Here is a 14,732-nt window from a genome sequence, read left to right on the forward strand (position 1 = left end):
TTTGCCCAGTGGAATCAGAGGGGAGGATGAGAGCCAGACAGGGAAAGGCACAATGCCTGGGGTTTAAAGAATATCAGGGGTGAACGCAGAGGGACAGAAGAAGGCAAGAACCGGGACAACTAGGTCAGTGCCAGAGGGCCCCATGTAAAACCCAATTACCACTCCTGCTATGAAGGGACCGCTGGGAAGGTCACTAGGTCAGAGCAGTTCTGGCCTTGGCTCACTCAGCTCACCTTGGCCTGCATCCTGACACAGATCCCAGGACAGGTCACCTCGGTCACCCAGGGCCCCAACTCCCCAGCAGAGAGTGGGGGGCAGAGGGAGGAAAACACAGAACCCCAACCTACTGCTTCCCTGGAGGGTTGGTGGGGAGACACCTGCCCCATCCTGGGGACCTCCTCAGCTGCCCTGCATCCTGCTCTGCCCCGTTCTGCCCCTTGCCCTCTTCTGCTCTTGCTCCTGTGGAGCTCTCAGCTGGACTGAACCCACAGATGCCAGGACATCACCCAGCTCAGGCTGGCCTCGCTCTCCAGCCTGCATTCTGGGATGGTCCCCCAGCACCCTAGTGACCACCTCACCTTCCCCCTCCCATGTCCCACCTTCTGCTCCCTTTCAGCTTTGCAGCCCCGAATCCTCCCACCCTGCTCCCAGGCTCCCTGGCTCCAGGAAATACCAGGGAGCTGGCATAGATTCAGGGCCACTCGGGCACATCCAGCAAGCCTTGACAACTGTCCACAGAGTGTGAATTATTTCTCATGGGCATCTAGGGTTTTTTTAAGTGTTATTAAGCAAAAAATTAATAAATGAAGATGTGCCATCACCATTTTTAAAGAAGAGAAGACAGAAGCCTGGGTTGGGTGGGGGTGGAAGCTCTCAACAGTCAAATAAAAACTGAGAAGTAGTCTAGGTACCCTCTGAGCCCTCTCTGACCCAAGCCTGTTGGGTTCGATTAATTCAGTTTGGGTTCTGGGCCCCCAGTCATCCCACCCCCACCTCTAACTGTGGCCAGCATCCCACCCTCAACCTCCACCACTCTGGAACAGCAGGACTCCCTCCTGGGGCGCTCTGCCACCAGCCACTACTCAGTCTCACCTTTGACCCAAGGTCAGATTTCCGCCCCCACACACCCCTGCCAGCAGGGTCCTGGCATCTCCTCACATTAGAGTGGGAGATGGAGAGACCCCATGGGCAGCTAGCTGGGCCTCACCCCAAAACGCCTGCATGGGACAATCCAGGGCTGCATGCATGTCAACCCCCACAAGAGCTGGTGACTCTAGGCTCAGCTCCCGGGAGTGGAGAGCATCACTGTCTCTATTCTACACCCCGGAGACTACACCCCGGTTTATCAAGTTGGTGGGACCTGCACAGACAGTGCACAGGAACAGGACTTGCACCCACGCTGGCCTGGTGCCAAAGCCCATCCCCAGAGCCACCAGAGTGCGCTGCCTGCCCCAACCCCCAGCTCTGGGTTCTGAGCCATACGCCCATCTCTAGGTTCCATGTGCAGCTCGGGGAGGAAGGAGGGCCCCGCAGAGCAGCACCCTCTGGCCTGCCTCACCATGCTTACTATGCTCCCTCCTGGGGCTGGCTGGCCCCACGACCCTCCCATGCCATCCTGAGTCGGGGTACATTGTCTACACCCATCCCCCATTCCGTTGGCAGCCTGGAGAATAAGAGGTACCTGACCCAGAAACGGAGCACACGAGAGGCTTCTCTCCTGCCCCTGTACTCCCTGGCGAGCGTGCCAGGGCGCTCTGGGGTGGACACACCAGGCGAAACTTCCTAATGGCCAAGTTATTGCCTTTATTTATGTCCCTTCATGGAGATGCTTGAGGCTTCCCAGCAGCAAAACACTTTAACGACAGTAAGAGAAGCCTGGATCCCAGCCATAGGAACCCTGGAGCCTGCAGCTGGCACTCAGCTCTGTCCTCGAGGGTGGGTTGGGGAGAACAGTCGGCTCCTTCGTGGAGGGAGGGGTGCAAGTGGGCAGCTGGGGCCGAGGGCTCGCAGTTGGCGAAGAGGAGGTGCAGCCTGACTTTCTGGGTTGCAGCTGCTGCATGCCACCCTTGGCCTTGATGGATGGTACTATGACAGCGTATTGAGAATCTGTTATGTCCAGACACTGTGCCAGGGGCTTCATTCATTTCCTTTCCTGCCATCTTCCCAACAATCCCATGTCTTGTTATCACCATATTTCAGATGTGCTTATTGGTGTTCAGAGAGGTAAACTTGAGCAAGGACCACAGTTGGTCATCACTGCGTAAGTGCGTGCTAAGTCACTTCCGTCATGTCTGATTCTTTGCACCCCCTGGACTGTAGCCTGCCAGGCTCCTCTGTCCATGGGACTCTCCAGGCAAGAATATTGGAGTGGGTTGCCATGCCCTCCTCCAGAGGATCTTCCCAACCCAGGGACTGAACCCATATCTCTTACGTCTCCTGCACTGGCAGGTAGGTTATTTACCACTAGTGTCACCTGGGAAGCAGTAGGATCCAAACCCAGGCTTCTGGGGTGGGGTGGTATGTGTAGGCAAAGCTATGTTACTAACTGTTCAGCTGCACCCTTCAGAGGTAGGAAAGTTCCTTCAGTGATCTTTCCAACATATACACAACCATACTACCTCTTTCTCCAGTGACCCTCATCTGTGTCTGAAACCCAGGCCCCCTCCACTCCTCCCAACTGCCTTGCCCACATCCCATGATAAGTTGGTTTGTAACAGCTGAAACAGCATCCTCCACCGGGCAGGATGCTGGTTGCAAAGAGCAAAGTTTAACTTAACCGGGGTCAAGTTAAACAAAAAAGGTATTTTTTAGACAGGTATAAGTTTCCTTAAAGGAAAACAGAAACCAGGAGAATGAAGCATGGGCAGACCCAGGGAAACTGGGCTGACCCCTTGGTCAACTCATCCGTCAGGACACGGGACTAGGAGGCCGCTAGGTCATGCCACAGTCAAAACATGCTGGTGTGCCAGTCGCTACAGATGACAAGTGTCCTTTCTTTTTACATCCCAAGGGATGTCCCCCACAGGTCATCAGGCCTCCTATTGCCTCCAGTCGCTGTGCTGGGGGGACAAGAAAAGGGGATGTGGGGGTTCTGCAATGCCCCGGGCTGAAGCCACGCTCAGGCTCAGTTCATTGATAGCAGCAGGCCTCCAGCCGCAGGGGTCAGTGTGGTGTCCCCTGTAGAAAGAAATGGAACTACTTGGACAACAGGCCAAGAACGGGCACCAGAGTCATTTGTTAGCACTGGGGTTCCCTGGGAAGCGAGGAGCCCTTCAGTCCTTATCAAGAAACTGAAGAAGCCCTGGGGCTGGTCCCTGGCCTCACTAGGCTAACCGGACTAGCCCTGCGGAGGGCAGAGCCTGGCATCTCCACCAAGCCCAGGTGGTTCTGCTGACCCCAAAGAGCTGAGTAGTCCCCTGGGACAGAGAGGCACAGCCACAGAAACCCCTTCCTGCTGAGCCCCCGTCCAAGCCATGGAGAACCATCCAGACTTCCCATGTGGCAGACTGGGCGATCTCCAAGGTTTAACAGAAGCTGAGGAGGTGGCCAGGGGCAGAGGGCACTCCCCCATGCCTTGGTGACAGGCCCTCATGCGGAAGGGACCAGAGCCTGCCCTCCCGTGACCCTACTGCTGCCTGGCTCCTTGTCTCTCTCTCCCCTTGGGAGACTTTGTCAAGCTTCACGGCTGCCTTCCCAGCGCTGGAAGGCGTCACACTCAGTCAAGGCTGGTTGGTGAAGATCCACATGCCGTCCCGGCCCCCTCCCCGTGGGACCCCTGTGATGCTGCCCTTCCTGTGGCGACAGTGACCACTCTTCTCCAGTGTGTCCATCCCAGCCCGCCTCCTCCAGAGGCCCTTCCAGGAGACCTGGGGATAGGCCACAGGGGAGCTGGAGGCCTGGGGTTGGGGGGTGGGGACGCTGGGTCCCTGGGCGAGCATCTGAGCTCCTCTGTGTGGCTTCAGTTCCTGCATTTGTAGTGAGGGGTGGGGACCATATGATCTACCCATTCCCACTTCTGGGTGTATATATATAAAATCAGTGAAGGCAGGGTCCAGGAGAGAGAGATATCTGTACACCCACCTTTATTTATTTATTTATTTATTTGGTACACCCACCTTTATAGCAGCACCACCCCAATCACCAAATGGTGAAAGCAACCCACCTGTCCATCATCAGGTGAGTGAATAAACCAAATGCAGTCCATTCACGCAACAGAATAGAACTCAGCCTCGAAAAGGAGCGACGTTCTGACCCCCATACAACACGGAAGGACGTTGAGGACATCATGCTCAGTGAAATAAGTCAGTGGCGACAGCACTAATATGCATGATTTCACTTATGAGGTCCTTAAAGGAGTCAAATTCAGGAAGACAGAGAATGGAATGATGGGTACTCGGGCCTGCAGGGAGGAGGGATAGAGAGTAGAGTTTCAGGGGGCAGAGTTTCAGTTTGGAAAGATGAAAGATGCCTGGAGAGGGTTGCACAACAAGGTGAAGGTACTTAAGACCACTGAACTGCATGCTTTAAAATGGTTACAAAGGTAAATTTTTAAGTTATATATGTATTACCACAATTTAAAACATTTTAAAATTTAAATTTAAGAATTTAAAAGGTAGAGAGAGAGAGAGAGCTGTTGTGCAGGGGCCCAACTTGACGTGTGACTCAGAGGCCCACTTTCCTTCCTTTTCTGTGTCTTGGTAGGAGCCCCCTACTCCGGGATCCATGGTTCAGCCCCTCCTTCATTCCCTTATGGTATTACTAGTACCTGAGCATCTTGAGGGAGAGAAAGACAAAAAACAATCATAGTCAGCATTTACTAAGTTTTACCAAGTTATTTCTGCAGACTAGCACCATTCTAAGAGCTTTATGGGGCTTGTCCAATTTAACTCTTAACACAGCCCAGAGAGGTGAAGTCACCTGTTCGAGGTCCCACAGCAGCTGAGCAGAGGAGCCAGCTCTGGCCCAGGCATGTTGCTCAAGCCATCTCTATCTTCCCACCATCCAGTAGTGTCTAGAGTGTGCTCCAAGTCAGTGCTCACGGACTGTCTGGGAAACAGGCAAAGAAAACAGCATGCCGAGAGCTTGGGTCCTATTCCCAGGCTGTAGCCAGGCCAAGCTGCTCCATTACCAAATGTGTGCTTTCTAACGCATCGCAGGCCTGCCAGGAAGGAACTGTCTGTTCTTTTTCTATCTGTGTGGCGATGGCAGCCACGCTTTTCTATCTGGATGCAGCCCCTGGCCCCAGCAGATCTTCCCTCCCTGGGGGACCCTCAGCTGCCCAGCTATATGGCCCGTGGATCTCATCACACCATCATCCAAGCTCACAGGTTCTTTGAAAACCACATTTCCCTTGTCCTATTTCCCCAGGGATGTAGAAAGGTACCCCAGGCAATGCAAAGGCCCCACAGGGTCTAGGGATCCTGGTCAGCGCTGGCTCTGGACCTCTTCTTAGGAAGCCTTCATATCTCAGACATTTAGACCCCTGCTCTAGCCCCCATGGTACCTGTGGCTATTGCCCAGGGAAACGGACCCCTTCAGGACAAGTCTTCCAGCAGGCTGTAGTTGTGCCTTGTGTGGGCATTTGGGACATTGAGGATTCACTGTAAGCCCACCACAATTGGACACAGACCTGTGCACTGAAGTGAGTGGTGACAAGTCGTGTCCTGAACACATGATGTGTATATGTGGGTGGTGAAACCCACATGTGCGAGAGAGGAGGGCACTGTGGGTGCACCCCGGGCACACTGTAAATGCTACGGCAGCAAATCAGGTTTACAAAGCAACGTGTCCTCTCTCTCCAGCTGGCCCCAGGAGGCTTAACTTAATCACTCTGGAACAATGTCAGAAGATAGCCCCGGATGCACAAATCCCTGCCTTCCGAGACACACGAGACAATCAGCAGCCTCTCTGGGCGAGCAGGTCTGAAGTGCTCTCAGACAGGCTCCCTTGGGCAGGGTTAGGAGGTTGCCCAGGAGTCTCTTCTGGCCCATCTGTGCTTGCTCCCCCTCCCCAGGTCACGTCTCTCCCCTCCCCCACAAGAACCAGAGCTCTCAGGAGCCCCTCCTCCCTCCCTGGAAAGAGCAAAACTGTCCCCCTCACTTCCCAGTGAAGCCCCTCATCAGAAACAAAATCCCAGTCTACAAGCTGTAAGGCAGGGGGCATCACTCAGGTCCTCTCTGGGAGGGAGTGAGGTCCAGACAAAGAAATAAGACTTATGGTGGCCTTTCAGACACTTGTGATTCTCAGCAGGGGTTCTGTGGACTGCGACCCTGTCACTAGGAGCCACCTGCCCCATGGCAACAGGGGGGGTGATGGTGAGAAGTGCTGACTCAGATCTAGGAAGTCCTTCACTCATTCTCAGGAAATCACGGCAATGACTTTATGGGGCAGCGGGGGTGACCAGAGTTCAGACAGCAGAGATAACTTGCAGGAGGCCACACAGCCCCGAGTTCAGGGTGGGGTGGCAACTCTGGTCTGGAGGGGCCCAGGGTCTCCAGGGAAAGCCTCCCCCATCGCCACCTCAGCCCTCCTCCAGTGTCTGGGTTCCTGGGAGCTGCCCTTTCCCCAGGGCTGATTATAGAAAGGGAAACAGTACAAGCTTTGGAGAAATAATTTCTATGAATGGTCCAGTCACCCTCCCTCCAGCAGCAGCAGCAGCAGCCCTGGCCAGCAGCCAGTCAGAGAGGGGCCCACTGCTCCCGCCCTGGGAAGGCCCCCTCCCTCTCCCGGAGCTTGGGATTCCCCCTTCCCCCCCAGATCTGCTCAGCCCCAACCTGAAGCCTCTCCCTCCCTTTACGTCCTTTTAAAGGGAACACTGCAGATTTAAACCACAAATTAAATTTTTAATGAAACCGCATACAGTAGTGCCTGATGCCATGCAATATTGATGAGATCACAGTGTCCGGCCGGCGGGAGCTTGCCCTGGAAAGCTTTTTAGGATGTTATGCAATATGGAACCAAATTAATTATTTGCAACAAAGGGATCCGTGTCTCTGTAGTGCTGCTGGGGCCCAGCGAGTGTAAAACAGGCGCCTTTCATTACTGCCAGCTATAAATGGCAGTCACGGGAAGGAAGTGGTGACTTTACAGACCCAGATACTATGAGTGTGAGGCCGAGATAAAAGGATGGAGGAGAAGGAGAGGGAGTGTGTGCTCGTGCGAGACAGAGAGTAGGGGGGGTTGGAGAGGCCCTGCCAGGGAGCACCAAGGCCTGCCAGCCACACACTGCAGCAAAATGCAGCTCACGTCTTCAAAGCAGGCTCTGAGCTCCTCCACCCAGTGCTCCCGGGCAACCCCTCATTTAAAGGGGCAGCAGGGCTGGGCACATTCAGAGGGAGGTCGGATATGATGCCCCCCACCTGGGATGACAGCTGCCCAGGCAGCGGGGCCTGAGTCTGGCCATCAGAAGGTGGGCTTCCCAGTGACTAGGTCTCGGTCCTGCTCTGATACTCTCCCAGCTGTGCCTGGTCCAGCTCTGATGAGGGGCCCCTTCTGCAGGGCATGGACAGCCTGCCCAGGACCTGGAGAGCATGTGGCTGGACCAAGCAGCCTGGTCGACCCCTCCAGGCTGGTGGAGCTGGGCCTGCAAGAGCCTCCCTGGGTGTCTGGTCACCTATGGTCAGAGAAGACTGCGGGGTGGGCTTGGGGGAGGAGCCCACACCCTGGACAGGAGCTCCCTTCTTGAACCCCCAGACCCTCCACACCAGTCCCAGTGCTGGTCCACCACTGGTCCGCTCTGTGCTCTTAACATGGTTTCCGGGGAGGCACAGAACATCCCTCTTTCATAGATGAAGAAACTGAGACTCCAGAGACGGAGTGACTTGCCTTAGGTTCAAGACTAGAGGATCAGCCTGCATCCTGGCTGGCCACTAAGGGGCGCGTCCGTGACGGCACAAGCAGGCAGCACTGATCTCCCTCCACTTCTGTTTAAAGGCCAGGGGTTCTGAGACAGCTGGTAGGAGCCGGGAAAAGCCCCCTAAACATGACTGTTGGGAATGTCCCCAGACGGATCTGAGGGATAAGGAGACAGGAGGGGGCAGCAGGGCTGTGTCAGAGGCTTGCAGAGGGGAGGCCAGGCTGCGGGGGCCCCTGAGAAACCACCCAGGGCAGCCAAGGAGGCCAAGAACCAAACACGGCCAGTGTTGGACTTCACATAGAACGGATGCTGCTTCCACGCATGGCATAATTTTAGGTGTTCTCCCTGCCTCCACACTGTTCACAGCTATCATCCCACCTGGTCACCAGGGCAGCCTCCGAAATGGTCTTCCGGTTTGCTCCATTGCCAGTGCTAGATCTATTCTCCACTGAGTGGCCAGAAGAAGCTTTCTAAAATAGTCACCTGCACCCTCCTACACTCTTGGTGGGAATGTAAATTGGTGCAGCTACTATGGAGAACAGTATGAAGGATCCCTTAAAAGCTAAAAATAGAGACTTCCCTGACAGTCCAGTGGTTAAGACTCCCCACTTTCATTGCAAGGGGTAGAGGTTCGATCCCTGGTTGGGGAACTAAGATTCAGCATGCCACTCAGTGTGGCCAAAGAAAAAAAGCTAAACATGGAATTGCCACATGATCCAGCAATTCCACTCCTGGGCATGTACCTGGAGAAAAACCTAATTTGAATTAAAAACATGCACCTCAATGTTCACACCAGCACTGTTTACATCAGCCAAGCCATGGAAGCAACCTAAATGCTCATCAATAGATACATGGATAAAGGAAATGTGGTCTATACATATACAATGAACTACTACTCAGCCGTAATAAAGAATGAAATAATGCCATTCACAGCAACATGGATGGACCTAGAGTTTATCACACAAAGTGAAATAAGTCAGAGAAAGACAAGATACACGATACACCACTTACATGTGAAATCTAAATAAATGATACAAATGAACTTATTTACAAAACAGAAATTGACTCACAAACACAGAAAACAAACTCATGGATCCCAAAGGGGAAAGGGTAGGGGAGGGACAAATTAGGAGGTTGGGATTAACAGACACGCACTACTCTACATAAAACAGATAAGCAACAAGGACCTACTGTACAGCACACAGAACTCTATGCAATATTTGTAACAACATATATGTTGTATATATGTTATATATACAGTTGAATCACTTTGCTATACATTTGAAACTAACACAACACTATAAATCAACTCGATTTCAGTTTTTAAAGAATTGTCACCTGCTCTAAACCATTCTGTGACTCCCCATGCCCCAGGGCAATCTCAGCCCTTTAGTGCATCCAACGAAGAAGGCCCTGCTGCACTCCATGTCCGCCCCCCGCCAGCAACCCATGCTCTGATCTTGCAATCCCCAAACATCTTGCATGTGCTGCCTCTCCTCACCAAGAATACCTCTTTGCCAAGACAACTTTCACTCCTGCTTCAGAGCTCAGCTTAATCGATACTCTTTTGGGAAGGCCCTCCTCGATCCCCTGCCTGGGTGGGGGCCCTGCTGGGTGCTCCCCAGATGCACCTGGGTCAGCAGGGCTCTCCCAAAGGCAGAGTCTGAGGCTGGTAGATGGTTTCTCTGGGAAGTGGGGGGCAGGAGTGTGGGGAGGAGTGATAGAGTTGGCCACTGTTGTGAGCACCAGGTGCCCAATCCTGGGGGAACTCCTGGGAGGCTTACGAACCACCCAAGACCATCCCCCAGGGGCAGAAGAAGGGTCTTATCATTGACTCTTTAGTGAGGTGCAGTGTGGCTCATTCCCCACTTACCACGTGTATGTGAGAGTGTGCAGAGCAGAAAGGAGCCTCAGGGCCACAAGGAGGTGAAGGCTTCCTGGCTGCCTGGAGGGGCTGGTGGTGGGGAACAGGGAGCTGGCCGCAGCCTGTGCAGCCCTGACACCAAGCAGCGGCCGCCATGAGAGTTAAGACCCGAGAGGTGAAAGGTATGCTCCCGGCTGTACTTCCTCACTCTGCAAGAATCTGTTAGGCACAGGTTCAATCCCTGGTCAAGGAACTAAGATCTGACATCTTGCATGATGCAGCCAAAGGGGGGAGAAAAGACACTGCCTTTGCACCCCACTAGAGATTGATGGGGTGACCAGGAGGGGACAGGAAGCATGCCACACAATCCTCCCTGGGATGTTGCCCCCACCTTGGAGCCTCAGGGACAGTCATGACTAAGGCCCAGCTTTGACTGGCTCAGGGGACCAGGGGACCTGCTGGCGTCACTGTCAGCCGATGCAGCTGGTCCTCAGTGGGGGTAGGGTGGAAGGGTGAGGCTGGCTCTGACCAGTTCTGCTGCAGCTCTGCCTCCAAGAGCACTGGGCTGTCCCTATGCACAGCAGAAAATGGAGCAGGGAATGGAAATCTTCCCAGGAAAGAGGCTCTACAACCCCAAGACAACCCAACAGGAAGATGCCGTCCCTTCATTCTTTTGTTTTCTTCCCACTCCATGACAGTTTAAGATTTCTCCTCTCTGACCCACCCCCACCTCTCTGTCTCTCATACACACACACACACACACACACACACACACACACACACACACACACACACACATACATACACAAAACCATGTATTTGAGGAGGGCTTTTCTCACAGGAGCTACTGTTTCATTCCCAGGACATGCCCATATGCCACAGGATCTGAGAGGTTTGGAAACTGACTCTGACTCAGCATCAAGGGGGAAAAAAAGTGGCGGGCTGCATGGCCCCAACTGAAAAATAGCTCTCTGCTTCTTACACATAATGTCAGCTGCCCTCCCGGCTTGGAGACCCTCCCCGGACTGGCCCAGTGCTGCCAACAGCACAAGGACATCACTGTAATAATGATACCACCACTGATCACACGCTCACTTCACGAGGTGCCTCCACCGTGCCATTTAATGTCACCCTCACATCCACCCAGAGTCTCGCAGCTGGTGGCCAAGGCTGTGGCCCTGGAACTTGCATGCTGAGCCTCTTTCCCTCCCAGTGTGCCACATCCTGCCTCAGGGGATGCCCACCGCCTCTTTTTGATACTGCCTTCCCTGGTGGCTCAGATAGTAAAGAATCTGCCCGCAATGCGGGAGACCTGGGTTCCATCGCTGGGTTGGGAAGATCCCCTGGAGAAGGAGATGGCAACCCACTCCAGTACGCGTGTCTGGAGAATTTCATGGCGGGCTACAGTCCATGGTTTTGCAGAGTTGGACACAGCTGAGCAACTAACACTAAGCCACTAATTCATGGTGAGGGGTTGACCAGAAAGACACAGGTTTGTGCTTTGGCCCAGCCAGACACCACCCTACAGGGATCTTAATACAGCTGCTGGTAGCAGATGCCAATGTTTTACGAAAAGTCCATGAAAGTGAAACTTAAAACCAAGAAATCAACTTAAAAAAAAAATTAGCTGGAAAGCCTTTGCATCTCTCTTTCTGGGAGAGTTCCTGGCAGCACACAATAAATACCAGAAGACTGACTATTCACTGAATGAATAAATGAATGAATGGACGGAAACAGAAGGCCAGGTCTTACATTACTAGAATTAGCTGTGCTGCTTAAGTCAAGACACTGAAGTGTAAGCCTGGTCTGTAAAATGGGGGAAACAAAATATGACAGCCCCTATTGGGCCACTCCAAAGTTCCCTCCACAATCAACGAGGGAATGAAGGGACTGGTTCGTGGTGTGTCCTCTGGTGCACTGGGAGCCCCCGGGGGTCCTTGGGACCTCTCCAGTGCCTGGCAGCCGGCAGCCTCTGTTCAGTGAGCCTTGTCCGTGCTGGCTCAGTGCCCAGAGGAGGAGGCTCAAGAGGCAGGAGCCCAGGCCCTCCCCTCCCAGGTGTGAGTGGTGGCATCAGGCACAGACCTTGTAATAACTGTAATCCCTTGCTGATACACACCATTTTTATTCCAAAACACTTACACGCCTCAACTCATTTTATGTTTCATATGCCCTCTCCTGGTGTTTGGCAGATGGTGAAATTGATGTGGAAGGACACAGCGGGCTGCGGCCCCAGCACCCATCACGCCAGCCAGATGCCAATAGCTGGAGGGAGCCAACCAGGGGGATACAAATGGGATTCTCGGGTGGGGCCTCCAGGGCTGCTCCAGACCTGGCTTTCGAATTTACTAGTTCCATTGTCAGGAAGGCAGAGAGGACAGTGCAGGGAGGCACTTTGATGTCTGAGGGCAACATGGCGGGGAGTGCCAGGACCTGTTGCCGGTGGCATCACTCAGAAGTCATAACTAATCTCTCAAGCAGTGGGATCCCAGGTGTGGTGCTCTCCTCCACCCTTTCCCTGGGCGATCTCTCTACTGGCTGGCTGCTACTCCACTGCCCTGAAGATGCTCTCGGGGCCCTGACCTCCTGCCTGACCTGCAGTCCCTGTTGGTTCAGGACCAGTCTCCTCAAGGGATGATATGGAGAGTCTACTAAGTACTGGGTTTGGGCTTCCCTGGTGACTCAGTGGTAGAGAATTCACCTGACAACGCAGGGGATGCCTGTTCAATTCCTGGGTCGGGAAGATTCCCCTGGAGAAGGTAATGGCAACCCACTCCAGTATTCTTGCCTGGGAAGACCCACGGACAGAGGAGCCTGGCGGGCTACAGCCCATGGGGTTGCAGAGTCAGACACCACTTAGCAACTAAACAACAACACCTGGTACCCATTGTTTTAATTTCCTCCTGGCTGTCAAATAACCACTGCAATGCAACAGGTCCCAAAGTGAACTCACAGTCTCTCCTTCCCTCCAGATCGTCCCTTTTCAGCAGACAGCACCAGAGTCAGGAAGCTTCCCAGGTTCCTCCCTCTGCTCGGTCCTCACCCCCAAGTCATCCCCAAGTCCTGACGATTTCATCTCTTCAAATGTTCTCAAGTCCATCTCTCCCTGCCGGTTCCTGCCCCAACCTCCTTCCCCCACCCTGTCACCCAGCAGCAGTCTCTTGGACAGTGTCCCCTCAAGTCTGCCCTCCCAGGCAAGATTTCCAGGTAGAACCTCCTACATACACTTGGCATTACAGCCAGGCCTCCTTGCAGACAGGATGAAATGGAAGGATGAAACTGTGGCTCCTACAAGCTTACCAGCCCTCACGCATGCAATGCCTCTTCCCGCCCAGCTCGGCAGCTTACTCTTCAAAGATGGAAGACATGCCCTCCCTCCAAGCACACCCTATACACCCGACCCACCATTATTCATGCCAGCTTCCTCCCTCGACACTCACCCCTCAAGACTCTGCTCTGTTATCACCTCCTAAGGGGATCCCCCTGACTGCTTGATGCCCCCACCCACCCACCTGCCCTGGCCCAGGGCACTCACCTGCCACCCTACCCTGGAGAGGCATGTTACCCCATCTGCCCACCAGGCTGAGCGCCCTCAGGATGGAGAGACTGTTGTGTTCATCCCTGGCTCCAGCACCTGGCCTGCCCCTCAGTAGATGCTCTGGAAATATTTGCTGAACTGAGAGCAAACTTAATGAATATTTACACTGTACTAAGCGCCCATAGTTCTGCCTGGTGCCAGAAGCCCCTGCTTGGAGAAAAGTGAGATGAGCTTTCCCTGAGATGGAAAGGTAAGTTTGTGCCTCTAAATTTCTGTTTACGGGGGTCAGCAAGTCATCAGTTCAAGAGTACCTGTTCCTCACCCTGACCCCAGTACTGGACTTGGTCCAGAGGAGGGCAGACCATCCAGGGCTCTGTTCCAGTCAGATGGGGCTGGCAGCTGCCCAGGCTGGCTCAGAGGAAGGGGGCCGTCAGGTGGGAAATACCCCTGGGCACAGGGAGTCTGGAGGCCTGGGGTGGGGGGCCCCCGCTGTCCAGTGCTAATGACCGCAGCCCACGGCTGTTAGTCCCCATGTGGCTGCTCCAGGGTGAGCTGTGGTCACACAGTGGACGTGAACTTGAACAGTGGGGAAGCAGGGGTGACTGCGCCGCCAAGGGTAGCAGGAGAGAACTTCCTCAGCCTGGGACCCGGCCTGATCCACCGCCACCACTAGGTACGGGCAGGGTAGGCCTTGCATCTTCTTTGGGCTCCTTCCTGCCACTCAGTCCTGCCAGGCTGAGAGCTGTTCCCTGTGAGGGAGGGGAGAGGGGCTAGGGGTGGGCCGTGATAGGTGAGGACAAAGCTGGGTGGGAGTATGAAGGCCAGGACTTGCCCCTCAGCTCTGCCTTCAAGGCATGTTTGGGAGACCCTGGACTTTCCTTCGTTTCCTTATCTGCCAAGTAAGGACATAGCCCAGCCATGCCCTAGGAAGGCAAATGAACTGCCATGGACAGAGGGCTTTGGGAAGGACAATTCCTTGTTTGTAAAATAAGGCTATTGCCGCGGGGGTGTCTGAGAAGAGGGCACAGGGGACTGCCCTGATGGCCCCTCCCCCAGCAGAGCTGGGCAGCAAAGACCTGTCCCTGTCACACCAGAAGGGGTAGATGGGAGTCAGAAGTGCCACCACAGGCTGGGGGCAGAGGTCCCATGGGGCTTGCTGCTACCAGGTGGCCACACCCCCACCCCTTTGGTTCAGGGACTTCTCACATGGGAGTCACATGGCCAGACTCTGTCATGAGGCCTGGGCTGCCAGAGGTCCTTGCTGATTCTTACCTGGTAGCAGTCAAAAGCCTGTCTCCTCCACTCCAGGGACAGCCTGTGGGTGCTGGCCCACAAATAACCACACATAGAGAGGTGTATAAATTCATCCTGCAGGATCCAAAGTGAACACCCTGCCCAAGCAGCCCCCAGGCTGAGACGCAGATCATCACCAGCACTGACGCAAACGCAGAAGCAAAACCAAAAATCAGCTCAGGAGC

The 14,732-nt window shown here is 54.2% G+C and overlaps 1 protein-coding gene across 9 annotated transcripts in view; it reads right to left on the reverse strand.

Annotated features, from left to right (window-relative positions):
• The window catches only part of ENDOV (endonuclease V), a 103,344-nt gene that overhangs the window by 27,103 nt on the left and 61,509 nt on the right, over positions 1-14,732 (reverse strand). The window contains exon 9 of one of the 9 annotated variants that reach the window (XM_060395796.1): positions 4,725-4,773. The exons of 7 other annotated variants lie outside the window; for them this stretch is intronic. In XM_060395796.1, the coding sequence (XP_060251779.1) occupies positions 4,740-4,773 (34 nt within the window). In that variant the 3' untranslated portion in view covers positions 4,725-4,739. Of the gene's footprint in view, positions 1-4,724; positions 4,774-14,732 lie in introns of those variants that run through there. One more of the 9 variants, XM_060395792.1, reaches the window with a different exon arrangement.

The sequence above is a fragment of the Ovis aries genome, chromosome 11, assembly GCF_016772045.2.
Source record: "Ovis aries strain OAR_USU_Benz2616 breed Rambouillet chromosome 11, ARS-UI_Ramb_v3.0, whole genome shotgun sequence".
Taxonomy (NCBI): domain Eukaryota; kingdom Metazoa; phylum Chordata; class Mammalia; order Artiodactyla; family Bovidae; genus Ovis; species Ovis aries.